Raw genomic sequence first — 12968 nt, 5'->3', positions numbered from 1 at the left:
TCAAAGCATTGCTTGAAATAGGAAAAGTTCTGATACAAAATAGAGTTCCACTGCAGTGTCACAAAAAAAACCAGAAAAATGGAAAGCTCACTTTCAGAAAGCCAGCGGAAATACTAATACTGTTAGAGATCATAGAGCTCAATGACCAAACTACGATTTTTTATTCCGTTAAAAAGTTATCAGATGAATAAATAATTTCCTGCAAGTTCATCTGCTTCTGCTACTAAAAATTCGACGTCACCTACTCAATGTAGGCGTTCACGTCAACTCCATGAGTAAAATTCTAAAAAAATCTACAAATTTATCATACTGCAAGGATGCAAATAAAATAAAATAAAGTAACTATGACGAAGTACAAGGACTTAACTTTGCAAGACAACTTGCTACATGGAAGTCTAATGTCTGGCATCACAGAATTTTCAAAAACAAAAGTTATTTTTCAACGCATTAAGATGGATGGTTAAGGTTACAAAAACGTAAAAATACCAGGTAAGGTTTTGAAACAAATAATTTAAACAACATCATTACTAACGTATTTATTGCAATCGAGAAAGAAAAACGTTAAGACTAAAACTTTTTTGCTGTATTAAATTATTTGGCAGGTATAACCATATAAATGTGATCACAAATAATTTTAGTGAAAGACACAGCATAGCTTTTTGGGAGTGGATTTTTAATGATCGACCAAAATTACTTGTGTTGATCCAGAGAAAGCTGATCTCCACTCCATACGCTCAAATTTTGCAAAATCACCCTCTGCCAACCATTAATGCTCGATATTAGGATGATGAAGTTATTTATATAATAAGAAATAACAACTCAATCTATTCAGCACGTATCATTCAAAATTGGTTCATTGCACATCCGTGTTTTCAAGGGCAACATTTTAATCCAAGGTCTTTTGATTTAATTCTTATTATAAATGTTCAGGCAAAGGTAGTTAGAGACTGGAAACAAGAAAATAAACTGAAATACTATTTAAGACCAAGTGAATCCAAGTCTTGGCGTCCAGTAGCTGCCATAATTTCTCAGGGGTCTTACACACGTTATTATAGAATATCACATGCATAATATACAATTGTTTGACTATTGTTATACTTATTAATATTCACTTTTCTATTGAAAGTTTTAAATCTTATTACCTAGTAACATGTTTCTAATGTGTTAAAAATTTTACGTCAGTTAAAAGTTGTATTTAATTTGGATTTAGGGATTAAGTAAGGAGTACACTGAGAATGTAACTTAATAATCAATTTATGCGATGCTTCTAATTACACGTGTGCACTAGTTGGCAGTTACACCCGGACTGGCTCGTTGCTCGATCGCTTAACATGCTCGCACTCTGGTAACAAATCCCTTTCACTCTTCTATGTCACACGTACATGGACCCGCACAAACGTACTCTTTTACGTTTACTCACGTGTGTGCGTTAACATCAACTCTTACCTTAGAATTTCTACCTTTGTATGAAATAGTGTTTAATGTGTAATGTAATCTTTTAAACGAGTTGAAAGTTTTATTCTCTTGCCTGATTTACGCAAACTATTCTTGGTGTATGGAATTCTTCGTCATTCGTTGAATTATGATAATTTTTTTGCGGTGTTTCTTTTTTTACTCTTTCTTCCTGTCCTTTGGCTCGTCTAATAGATGAAATTCTGTCATTTCCTGACTCTGTAGAGACATTACTGCTTATAAACGAGGTGGACTCTAAAGACCTCAAAGTGTTAGGGTTATTTATTATTGTTTTTGGTTCTTTACGCATCAATACCATCTAATTCCTCCGAAACGAAAAATTCTGGAAAAACTTCTATCTTTTGTACACTTTCTATATGTCGCAATAAATTTATGTATTACAACCATACTCTCCCATCGTATAATTTAATTTCATAATATAATTTGCCTGTTTAACGTGCTATTTTTTCAAAAATCCATTTTCCTTTTTCTTTGTCCTTCTTCTCACCACGCTATCTTCTACTTAAATTATTCTGTACTTTTATCGTCATTCATTTTCACTTTTTTTGTGATCTCACTTGGTTTAATAAAATCTAACCTATATTTAATTTTTCTACTGAATAACAATTCTGTTAACGGAGCCCCTGTAATTGCATGAGGTATTTGACGGTATTGTGCTAAAATTATTTGCAAATCTTATTCAAGTTTTTCTTCACGCTGTAACTTTCTTAGCGCTTATTTTGTTGTTTGCACGTATGTTTCAGCTTGACCATACGTTGCTGGGTGACAAAATTCCGTTCTTTTATGTACAATGTCATTGCTCCTAAAAAATTCTTAGAACGTTATGAAAATGAAAGTCCTACCATTATCAGATTCTAAGATTTTAGAAATTTTAAATCATCTAAAAATTTTTATACAAACAGCAATCGTCGATTAACTTAACACATCACTTATGATATACACGTCTGGCTACTTCGAAAACACATCTAATAAAATAAAAAAATATTTTCCAAGAAATGGTCCGGTAAAATCTATGTGGACGCGATCAAAAGGTGCTTTTGCTAGGTCCTAAGCGTGTATAGTTGCTTTGACCAAATGACTTTTGTATTTTTGGCATTGTAAGCAGTCTTTTAAAATTTTTCTATATCGTTACTTACGTTCGGCCACTAGCAATGCCCTCGAGCTAGACCTTTCTTTCTTATAATTTTAAAATGACCGGTATGTACTTCTTGTAAGATCGTATTTCGTAATTCTTTTGGTATTACAACTTGATTGTTTCACATGACTACCCCCTATTCTTACAAAAATTCACGTTGATCGATACACCATGTTTCTTTTGCCATAAGGCTTTTTCCGTTTTTTAATGCAGAAATTACATATTGTAATTCGCGACCTTTATGCACCCTTTCTAGTACGGTATTTGCATCAACAGATAAAGTTTTAAAAGTACTAACATAGAATAAATCAATAGTGTCGATATTTTTACGTGATCTGTGATCCGTAACAAAAGTAAATTTATTTCTGTAGAGGTATTGGTAATTTTTTTTTAGCATAAACAATGGCATATACGTCTTTATTAATCTTAATACATTTTCTTTGTGTTGTATTTAACGTTTGTGAAATGTATTTTATTGGCCTTTTGGTCCCATCAGGAAAACGGTACGACAATACTGTACTGACACCATATGGGCGAGAGGTAAGTTATAGTTATATAAGACCTCGTTTCTCCATCCATCATATGAATTAGGGCACCTTACGCGCTTATTTTTTAAGAGCAATCTCAACAGGAGGAAAGGTAAGTAAATGGATGGCCAACTTTTTATCCTCAGAACAGGTGGACATCTTAAAAAAATTTTTTTAATCATGCCTTTTACATTAGTAAGGTAATTGAATCTCACTCTTTAGTTTTTTTTCTGTATTCAAAAAGTATGTAAGAACCTCATCCCTATTTGAGACTTTGAGTAAATTTGCAACAAAAGAAAAAGATACTTTAAAATTTTTAATATCAATATTGCTTTGGAAAAATATATGTATTAAGTCATCTATAATAAAATTAAAAAAAAATTTTTATAATATCTAGATCTGTGATTCTAACATAAAGTTATATCTACGTATGTCTAACATTTTACGTAACAAAACTATTTTTATACTTTATATCTTTTTTTATTATGAATGAAATTTACTTACAGTGTTTTTTGTATATCTTTGGTATAATTAATATTGCTTAGTAATTGAAGATGCTATTATTGTTTGATTAGAAAAAGAAATTAGTTTAATCGATGTAAATAGCAAATGCTGACAAAAAAGGCCTTTAATTTTCCAAACAGTATAAGTAAGACCAGATATTCTATATCTATATGTTTTCCTTTCGTTTCTACCCATTTCCTGTGAAACCGATTGTCATTTGGCAGTCAGGGTCCTTACTCTTTGTCCATCCTTCTTGGGATCCCTCTTTATTTAATTACTAAATATTTATACGTTGGATTTACACCATTAAATGTTTTAGCAACCATAATAAAACAAGCATGGGATAATCTCATTCTGCTAGCGCTATTGCCCTATGCAAATTTCCATTACTTAGTGATTTTTCAAAAAAATGAGAAAAGCCTCATGACTATCAGCGTTATTAGCGTTTTTTTCTACGTACAAATTCAAATTGTGAATATCTCAGTAAAAGCTGCATTCAGTACATCCTTATATCATTGAACAATTTTGCTTATTAATATCAATTTATTTACTCTCCAAAGCATAAGTAAAAGACGCCGCACAGCTTTTTGGGGATGGATGTCTGGTAAAGGACCAGAATCACTTTTGTCAATCCAGAGATAGCTGATAGCCGCTCTATACGTTCAAATTTTGAAAGATCACCTGCTGCCAACTGTTAGTGCTCGATATTCAGGTGACGACATCATATATGTAATCAAAAGTAACAGTCCGATTTATTCAGCACGTATCATTTAACATTAGTACACTGCACATCCACGCTTTCAAAGGCAACATTTCCATCCAAGGTCTTCTGATTTAATTATTATTATAAATTTTCGGGCAAAGGTAGTGAGAAAACTAGAAACAAAAAGATTATCTCGTAGGCCATTATCTGGATCGCGTCCATGAAAAATAGAGAGCCTTGCAAAATAAAACAAAATACCATTTAAAACTTAGTGAATTCATGCCTCGGCATCTAGTAGCTGCCATAATTGCCTAGGGGTCTTACCCTTATTAGTTAGAAATATTATGTACATATTGTACAATCGTTTGAGTAGTGTTACAAATATCAATATTAACATTTTCATTTAAAGTTTTAAATGTTATTATCTTGTGAGATGTTTCTCATATGTTAAGAATTTTACATCAGTTAAAAGTATTTTGTTTTCAGTTACAAATGAACCTTTTAAAATTCTACTTATATCAGTGAAAGTGAGCTCTTGTTGCTTGCACGATTTACTATTTAAATTAAAAGAATACGTTTAATAATTACCAGCTTAATATTATCAATAAATATAACAATTAAAACAATTACAATTTTTACAACCTTACAATTTTATAAAGATTTTATTCTCAGATTTAGTTCACAATCTAACAGATTTATTTTATAAGCTTTTAGGCTTTGACAATATTGAATACCTAAAAGAAGTCACAGTAAATAATAATTTTTGTCATCCCCAACAGTAAAGCTTGTTGTTTACGTTTGCTTCGTAAAACGTAAGGCAACAAATGTAGGGCCACGGGACTTCCTAACGTCCGCTGAGCAAGGCACCTCTATGAGGCCCGTGCTCTTAAATTTACTCTGAATATGTTTCTTCATACATAATACCTACAACGAATATTTGCATCTATATACATATCGTGGCCGAGTGTATTTTTTCTCTATGGCCAGATACATGAGCACATAGTTTTTTCAGTGCCTTCTGCTATACACATATTTAATGCAAAGACTGGAAAACCTAGAATAAAGTATTGTTTCATGAAAAGTCTCTTTTAAAGAACTTTGAAGAACAATAAAAAAAAACATTCTTTTAGCATTCACTATTTAATCACACATACTTTTTTTTGTGATTAATTGGTTGGTCCAATTTTCTCAAAAAAGTATATCTACATTCCCTATGTACATAGATATACATGAAAATAGAATTGGAACGATCAAGAGATTGATAACAAAAAAAACGTACCCATTATTGCGCACGGTCAATTGATCATCGTTCGTCCGTTTGCACTTTATTGGGACCTCGGTGTGTAGGACCAATGAGTATAAGAAACCTATGGTTTACCGAGCGATTCATTTTTCCTTTGGTCAACCAAATTCATCTATTGAGCAAACTTTTCCATACAAGATGACAAAAAATCGTATGCATTACTCGGCAGTAAGGTGGCTGATGGACGGCCTCATGACGTAGTATACTCGTGCATCAGAAAATAAACTTTCAGTATCAATATCGTACAAATCAGAGGAGACTTCATTTTTTTGGCGTTCATTACATCATTGGGTACATAAGATTATATTGTTTGGTTGAAATACGCCATGGTAAACTATTGCAACGATCTTTCGTCGAATTTTTTTTGACAGTCAGATCAGAAAATAAATACCTCCTGAACAGATGGTGCATGTTTTGTTATTAAGCATTACTTATGTATCAATGGTCTTAGCTTTTTATGGTTATGAAATCATACGTAAGCGGAAAAGAATTCGTGTAAGAACTTCGACACTTTACACCATAAGTTAGAATATCTCTTTGTTATTCAATCATTTTTTACTTTTAATGAGTATACAAATACAATGATAAATATTAAATACAAACAAAGAAAAATAAGCATACGTGCACAGACGTAAGAATAACATTACGTTATATAAATTTAAAATGTTAAGTATGATCGCTTGTACTTTAGGTTAACATATAAATAACGTAGATATATGCAACGTGGATTATATGAGTAAAGTAGACATCTTGTTGTTTAATCAAATAAAGTATTTGAATTACGTATAAATACTTTTTTTTGTATATTTAATACTGTTGTGTACTCTTTAACTTATCTTTTTAAGAAATGTTTTGATTAAGTTATAATAATTTTGGATAAGCAAATTCACGGTATAGTTAAAAAAATTCAATATATACCAAATAATCTATTACATACGTATATCGAGTCACTTCCTTGCATCTTGCATTCACTTTTATTCATTCTTTCTACATTATCTATATCCCTTTTACTCTTTTACTTTAAAGAAGGTTTGAAAGTATTATTTAGAGAGGTAAGAAACGGAGAGTCCCCCGGGTCCACGGTGATGTACTCCCTTTTCCACGCACCTCCTCTTACATTTAACAAACTTAAAACTGTACAGTTCTAATTAATTATGTTTTAAAAAAATGCATGGCAAGGCTTTGTTTTTTTTTTTTTTAATTTTTTTTTGTCAAGCCTCATTCTTTTATACTAAGGTATACATTAAAACGATTTTTTGTTCTAATGCATTTATTATGCACCCTAACAATAAAAGAAAAAAAAACCACTAACTTTTTTCACTCACAAGATACCGTGTTAAACTGTCAGTATTAAAGAATGACTCTCTCAAAAATTTGTCTGGTGAAAAATCTGGAAAAATTTATGTAAAGTCCTGGTGTGCTTAAATATAACATACAATTCTTGTGCACGATTCTATATTTTGAACTTTTCTCCCAAATCTCCTTAAGTCTCTTAGAGTTAAAATTTCTCTGCACGTGAGCGTTTGTACCCCTGTGCATTAGTAACAGATTAATTACAATAGTGTTTGCTCTAGTCAAATATTTTCTTTGTTGTACATACACCTACTAAGCCCATCTCAGTCTTCCACCGTTAGAAATGTTTTACGCGAAGGCATTTCATTCTTGGTGCTCTTTTTTTTTCGGTTTTTCACAATTTTTTTCCGGCGGTGTAATAACACCTTGTCAGCTAGATGCAACCATTGGTCACTACTTTTTTGAAGAATTAAGAATACAGAAATTTTATTGTACAACTATTTGGTAAGAAGCTAACTAAGTTAATCCAACCGATAGCTTACGACTTTCTTACTACCGAAAAGGCCCCCTTTCTCCCACAAGCAAACTTCATGTTCTAAAAAAAATTAATGTTACAACTTTGCCAAACTTTTTTTGTCGTAAGTACCTTAGATCTCTACGTGTCATACTGTTTGTTACTTTTTGTAAAAGTTGTAGCAGGTCTTTTTTTTAATAGACTTTCGACTCAGCTTTTAGTTTGGCAGAGCCACTAGCCAGCCATAACAGATCTTAGAAGGTGCTAATGTGTGAATCCAAAAGTTTTTAATTTAAACTGCTTCATAGCTGTTAATAAGACAATGATAGCTATTAAAAGTGTTTTTTCTGCAAAGTTAGTATCAAAAAGTAAAGTGTACAAGTTTCAGAAGTCTACGATTATAACAATTGCATTAGAAATTTTGATTTATTAAAAAAAAAAGAAAAGTGTGAATCACATAAGTTACCCTATTAAAAATAGTAGAACACCATTTTCACAATGTGAAAAAAAATGAAGTTAAGAATTTTTTCGTTGTACTACATTCAAAGTAGTAATTCCGAAGAGTCAAAACTATCAAAAGAATAAAATTTAATTTATTTAATGTGACCCTTACCAAGGGCGCAAAGTGGAATTTTGCATCCAAGGGCACACTTTGTGCCCAGTAAATTATTTTGGGCCCTAGGGAAAAAGAGCACTTTGCGTCTGGAGGGCACAAAAATTTTTCTGCATGTGGGCCCAAAGTAAGTACAAGGGTGCATAGTGTGGCCTGAGGGCGCAAAACGGTAGCTACACTATGTGCCCATAGTAAAAAAAAGAAAAAAAAACCAACACGCTTCGATGGTGTAGTAGTTTATTTTTTATATTCAAGAGTGTACTCTTGGAAAACACTCTTTTAAAAAGATGAGATATTATATAATACATTTTTGAATAATTAAAAATCTCCTTAATTTTTAAATTCGTAGAAATATTCTAAAGTCATCTAATTTTGTGTATTTAAATAATAACCAAAAATAGTTGTAGCATCATAACAAAATGAATTTACTGGACGAAAATTTAGTTTTATGTTTATTGCGTAATTACACATATGAACATGTAACAATAGTCTGTATTTAGTTTTAAAGTGCAAAAAGTTCTGAACATTTGTATGAACGCAATATACAGTTGTCCATATGTCAGATTTTATTATTACAAATTACTGTCTGGGGTATTTGCAGTAGAGTACAGGTGTATAAAACTTCTCTTAGATGCTAGAAGGCAAGTTAGGGATAGCTATAAATGTATAGTACATACACACACAGTGTGTAGTTAGAATAGTTCTGGTAATGCAATGCATTATATATATATATATATATATATATATATATATATATACATGTTTATGAATAGTGACTTAAGCAGACTTTACGTGCTTCTAACATACAATTAATAACATGGTAGAATTATGCAGACGTCCACATAATTCTACTTTTGTTCTTGTTATAACCCTTATGTACATGTGATTGTCCGCATAAGTCACCTGTTGATAAACGTTTAATAATACACAAACATGTATATATATATAGTGTAAAATTTTTTGTACGACCAGAGCTATTCTAAGATCTCAGTTATCATCACGTCCCTACATTATAAATCCTGTGAACCTTATACATTTTGCTTCTGCTCTTCCCCCTCCCCCAGCTGCCGTAATGGTGGTATGGCGTGCTGCCAAGCCTGGTGATTAATGGTCAAATTTCACGTGGTAGAAGAAGCAAAATCCTCAGTCAAAGTGATATAGCTGCAAACATAGTTTCATTTAATAGGGTTGTCACTCATTGTATCATCTGCAGCTCTGCTGCAATCTGCAGCCATAAAATACATGAAGTACCAACCGAATTACACATTGATACTACAAGTTAAATTTAATTATGCAACTAAAAACAGATAATGTCAAGCACTTTGTCAACCTAAAAACAGCTCTAACTGTGCCATACTATTTGTAATGTAAGTAAATTCTGCATCCAAAAACACATCTAGAGAAAGTGGGCCTCTGTTCCACGTAATGCAGCCAGACAGAGCCACTGCACGCTAAAAATGTAAGGTTATAAAAGTAAACGGGCCAATATTGTACCTTATGCCATTTTACAAATCCATACCATGTAACGTGCAATAGATAAGTTGTTATGTAACACCCCGATAAAAAACCACCCAGATAATCACACCAACTGCCGTGAGGCTTATGTTGAAAATCCCACACATAAACGCAATAACGCAGCTCAGACAGCTGCTACTAGAGTACTGTGTCGCAGATCATACGCTGCTCATGATTAAGCTTCTATCTCTCGTCAGTTTTATGGCAGCTGGGCCATCCACGCCAGATGGGTTGAGGTCTAACCTATACAGCCATTACCTTCAACCATCTCTGAATTTACAAACTCCATGGCTGGCATGACTATTAACTGTATGAAGTGTGACCAGGCTCGACTCAAAAGAAAAGCATCAAGTATAATATGTGATCTCTTTTAGAGCAAGCGAAAGGTGGTCGAACGTTTTGGCCGAGTAGCAAGCTCTTCTTGAGGTGCTTGATTATTTTGCACAATCCACCAAAAGTGTCGACATTTGGAGCGTGGATCTTGTCAAGGCCAGACTGCAGCTGATCAGCAGCTATTGGGCCAATTTTTAGACCATTCAACCTCACCTAATGAGACGGATTTCTAAGAATAAGGTCGACTCCCTCAGACTCCTGTATAAATCTGGTGAGTAACATTACCTCACCTCTAAGGCTTGTCTTTACGATGCCAGATTTGTGGATGGCCCGTTAATCACTCATAATATTCTGACCTCCAGGAAAGAATAACAGTGAGATGCTGCATTTTTAAAATGAAAGACCATTCTTTAACTAGAGCTGCAAGCTTTTCTGCTTGCTGCAAAACTGCTGTGCATGGTTGCCAAGGAATATTCCATCTAAACCAAGGATTGTTATGCCTGGAGTAAATCTCAAATCGGGCTTCATTATCTTCGACCATTAGAGCCCATCAAAAACTTGCTGGTTAACAATTATATGGATCATTTCCAAGCTGTCTTTCTATTGGTGAAGAAACGTCCCAATAGATATGAATCCCGTAGATGTGGCATCATAGACCTGTCCACACTTAAGCATGTACACATCTGGGGGTAGAGTCCACTATGGTTTGCAGATCCTCAAGATTCATGGTTAACCAAGATTACCAAGCTCTCCAGTATCTCCAATTTTGACCCGAAAAAAAACACGTCTGCACACCTGCTACATCATTCAAAACAAAGTTCTCAAGATCCTAGAGAATTTCTCAAATCTTAGTCTTCTTCTGCACTTCCTCACTCGGTTACGGCGATGAATTCTTTATTGGCTACGTCTGTACTCAGTTTCTGCCCTGGCACCTCATATCACTACTGAGCTGTGCAAAATAAAAGTTGTGTGCCTTTGCCTCGGCCAATAGTGGTACTTCTCTTCTAATATCAAGATTTGCAAAGAGAGGGCCATCTACCTTCAAAGCATCTTTTGATTCGTTCATCTCTGGCATCGTATTTCAAGTTGATAGTAAGCTTAGGAAGAGTTCTTTTGGAGGAACAAAAAAATACACTAAATGTTTTACCACCACTTTGGGCTGTCGTGGCTTCTTTCGCCCTGTGCGTTTGTTTAGCAGTAGATGTCACACAACACCACTATGCTTAGCAGGACTATGTAGACTCCCAAAAAGATGTTAGCATACGACTAAGCTAGACTCACCTAGGTCTCGCTTGAAAAAATCTAATGCCAATTGGTCATGCCAAATGCATCTTCTATGCAATCCCAAAGGTAAATTTTATCCGGACGCATTGGTAGTACGTTCAGGGACCGAAACAGAAACAACAGTTACAACCATCCTCTGCCCCGACTTTTGACCAGTTATTCTAGGTCTACTCGTTTAGAGACAGCTTTCACAATGGCCGCTTCCACAGGGACCACGGAGTGGTGCGCCTGCTAGTTCCCGCCCGGAAATGCATAGTGGCTAGTCGTTATAGGCTGAGACGCCAATCCCAGATGGCTGAACTCTTTTGGCCGTTTACTACCTAGCTTTCATTGTTTGCATTTGCTACCACCTTTGTTTTAGTTCTCTCTTGAGGATATAGATTTTTATATGCTATTGCACATAAAAGTAATGGCATTGAAGACTTCTTGAGTGAACACATATAACTGTTTGTTATTTAGACCCTTAGTCAACCCTATTTTTGGCATAAACCGCTTTTAAATTAGGACAGCTGTGTTGAGGAGAGTTGGTGATCTAAGGTGTCAACCTTTCCATATTTGCAGATCCGGTTTTCCACTGTATTAAACCGATTTAGGTTTGCTTTCAAATTTCCGTGGCCAGTCATAACCTAGATGCTTGATGGGTTGGGCTCAAACCACCTGTATGGAAGTCTTTCCCATACATCTGAAAAGAACGAGTGTGGGACTCGTCCTTTTTTCAAAGCATCCCATCTACGCTGCCAGATATCAAGGGCCTCCTCCTAGACCATTTTGATATTTAAAATCGCACTCGTTAAATCTTTAAGGGTTCTGGAGAAGAAGGGTTTCTCTTTTATAAGTTTGTAAAGAGTGATTTAGCTTGCAAAAAGTAAGTTATTTGGAAGAATCCCCGTTAATATGCACAGAGCGTCTGTAAAGACCATTTTATAAGCTTGAGTCACTGTGACCAGAGTCGTATGCTGGGCCCTACTTGGCTTCCGAATGTAATACACCGTAAATTTGTATGCCCATGCCTCAGTAGTATAGGCCACCATTGGAGAAAACCCTGATTGTGGATATGCATATTTGTGGCATATTAAAGTCTCCAGGTGTTTCTGGCAAGAGTTCGCATCTTCTGGAAAAGTGGTGTCACATTGTCTCTAAGGTATTTGCAGTTTGAAACAAACTCCATAACTTGATTGAGCATGACACCCAGATGACTGACAGTTTCCTTTTCTTTCAATTATTTGCCCTTTAAACATTAGGTGACATACCTTGTTCTCCTTGGATTTTTAGGGTCTTTCAGGTCTGGGATTCCCACGAGAATCCAGTTCTTCTATCTTATTTATCACGAGGTCGATGCCTTTAGTTTTTTTCTCTGAGATCTCGAGTTTCAGAACTTTTTAATGCAATTTATATTGACATCTCTTAAACACTTTTTTTCACGTCCATAGTATAAGCTTAATGCTTTGAGCAGTAAGCAGGGATTAATATAATTCATACAGTGCAATAAGTGACATAAGACGTCTAGTTTCATTGTAATTATCCAAACCAGTATTTGTTTTCATAGAATCCTTTCAAAATTATAAGCTGCTCGATTAAACAATTTACCAACTTACTTTAAAAACAGTTAAACCTCTTCTTAATTAGCAATACACGTTTAAAATATCGTAAAGCCAGCCTGACAGGTGTACATAACAGATTTAACTAACTTAACTAACTAAGCAATCAATTTTTTTTTAATATAAAAGTAATATGGCTTAAAAGGTACGGAGCGATCCAGCCATGTATCCCC

General features: G+C 34.2%; 1 protein-coding gene across 1 annotated transcript in view; it reads left to right on the top strand.

The window, feature by feature from the left end:
• The window catches only part of LOC106645530 (protein unc-80 homolog), a 676041-nt gene that overhangs the window by 422971 nt on the left and 240102 nt on the right, over positions 1-12968 (top strand). Inside the window, exon 14 of the mRNA XM_089596422.1 lies at positions 6862-6881. Coding sequence (XP_089452548.1) covers positions 6862-6881 — 20 coding nt within the window. The remainder of the gene's footprint in view (positions 1-6861; positions 6882-12968) is intronic.

The sequence above is a fragment of the Copidosoma floridanum genome, unplaced genomic scaffold (assembly GCF_036245765.1).
Source record: "Copidosoma floridanum isolate Cflo_tuat_1 unplaced genomic scaffold, Cflo_Japanese_pri ptg000004l, whole genome shotgun sequence".
NCBI classification, from domain to species: domain Eukaryota; kingdom Metazoa; phylum Arthropoda; class Insecta; order Hymenoptera; family Encyrtidae; genus Copidosoma; species Copidosoma floridanum.
Note: the sequence above shows the minus strand (reverse complement) of the source record. Positions and strands in the feature narration are given on the sequence as shown.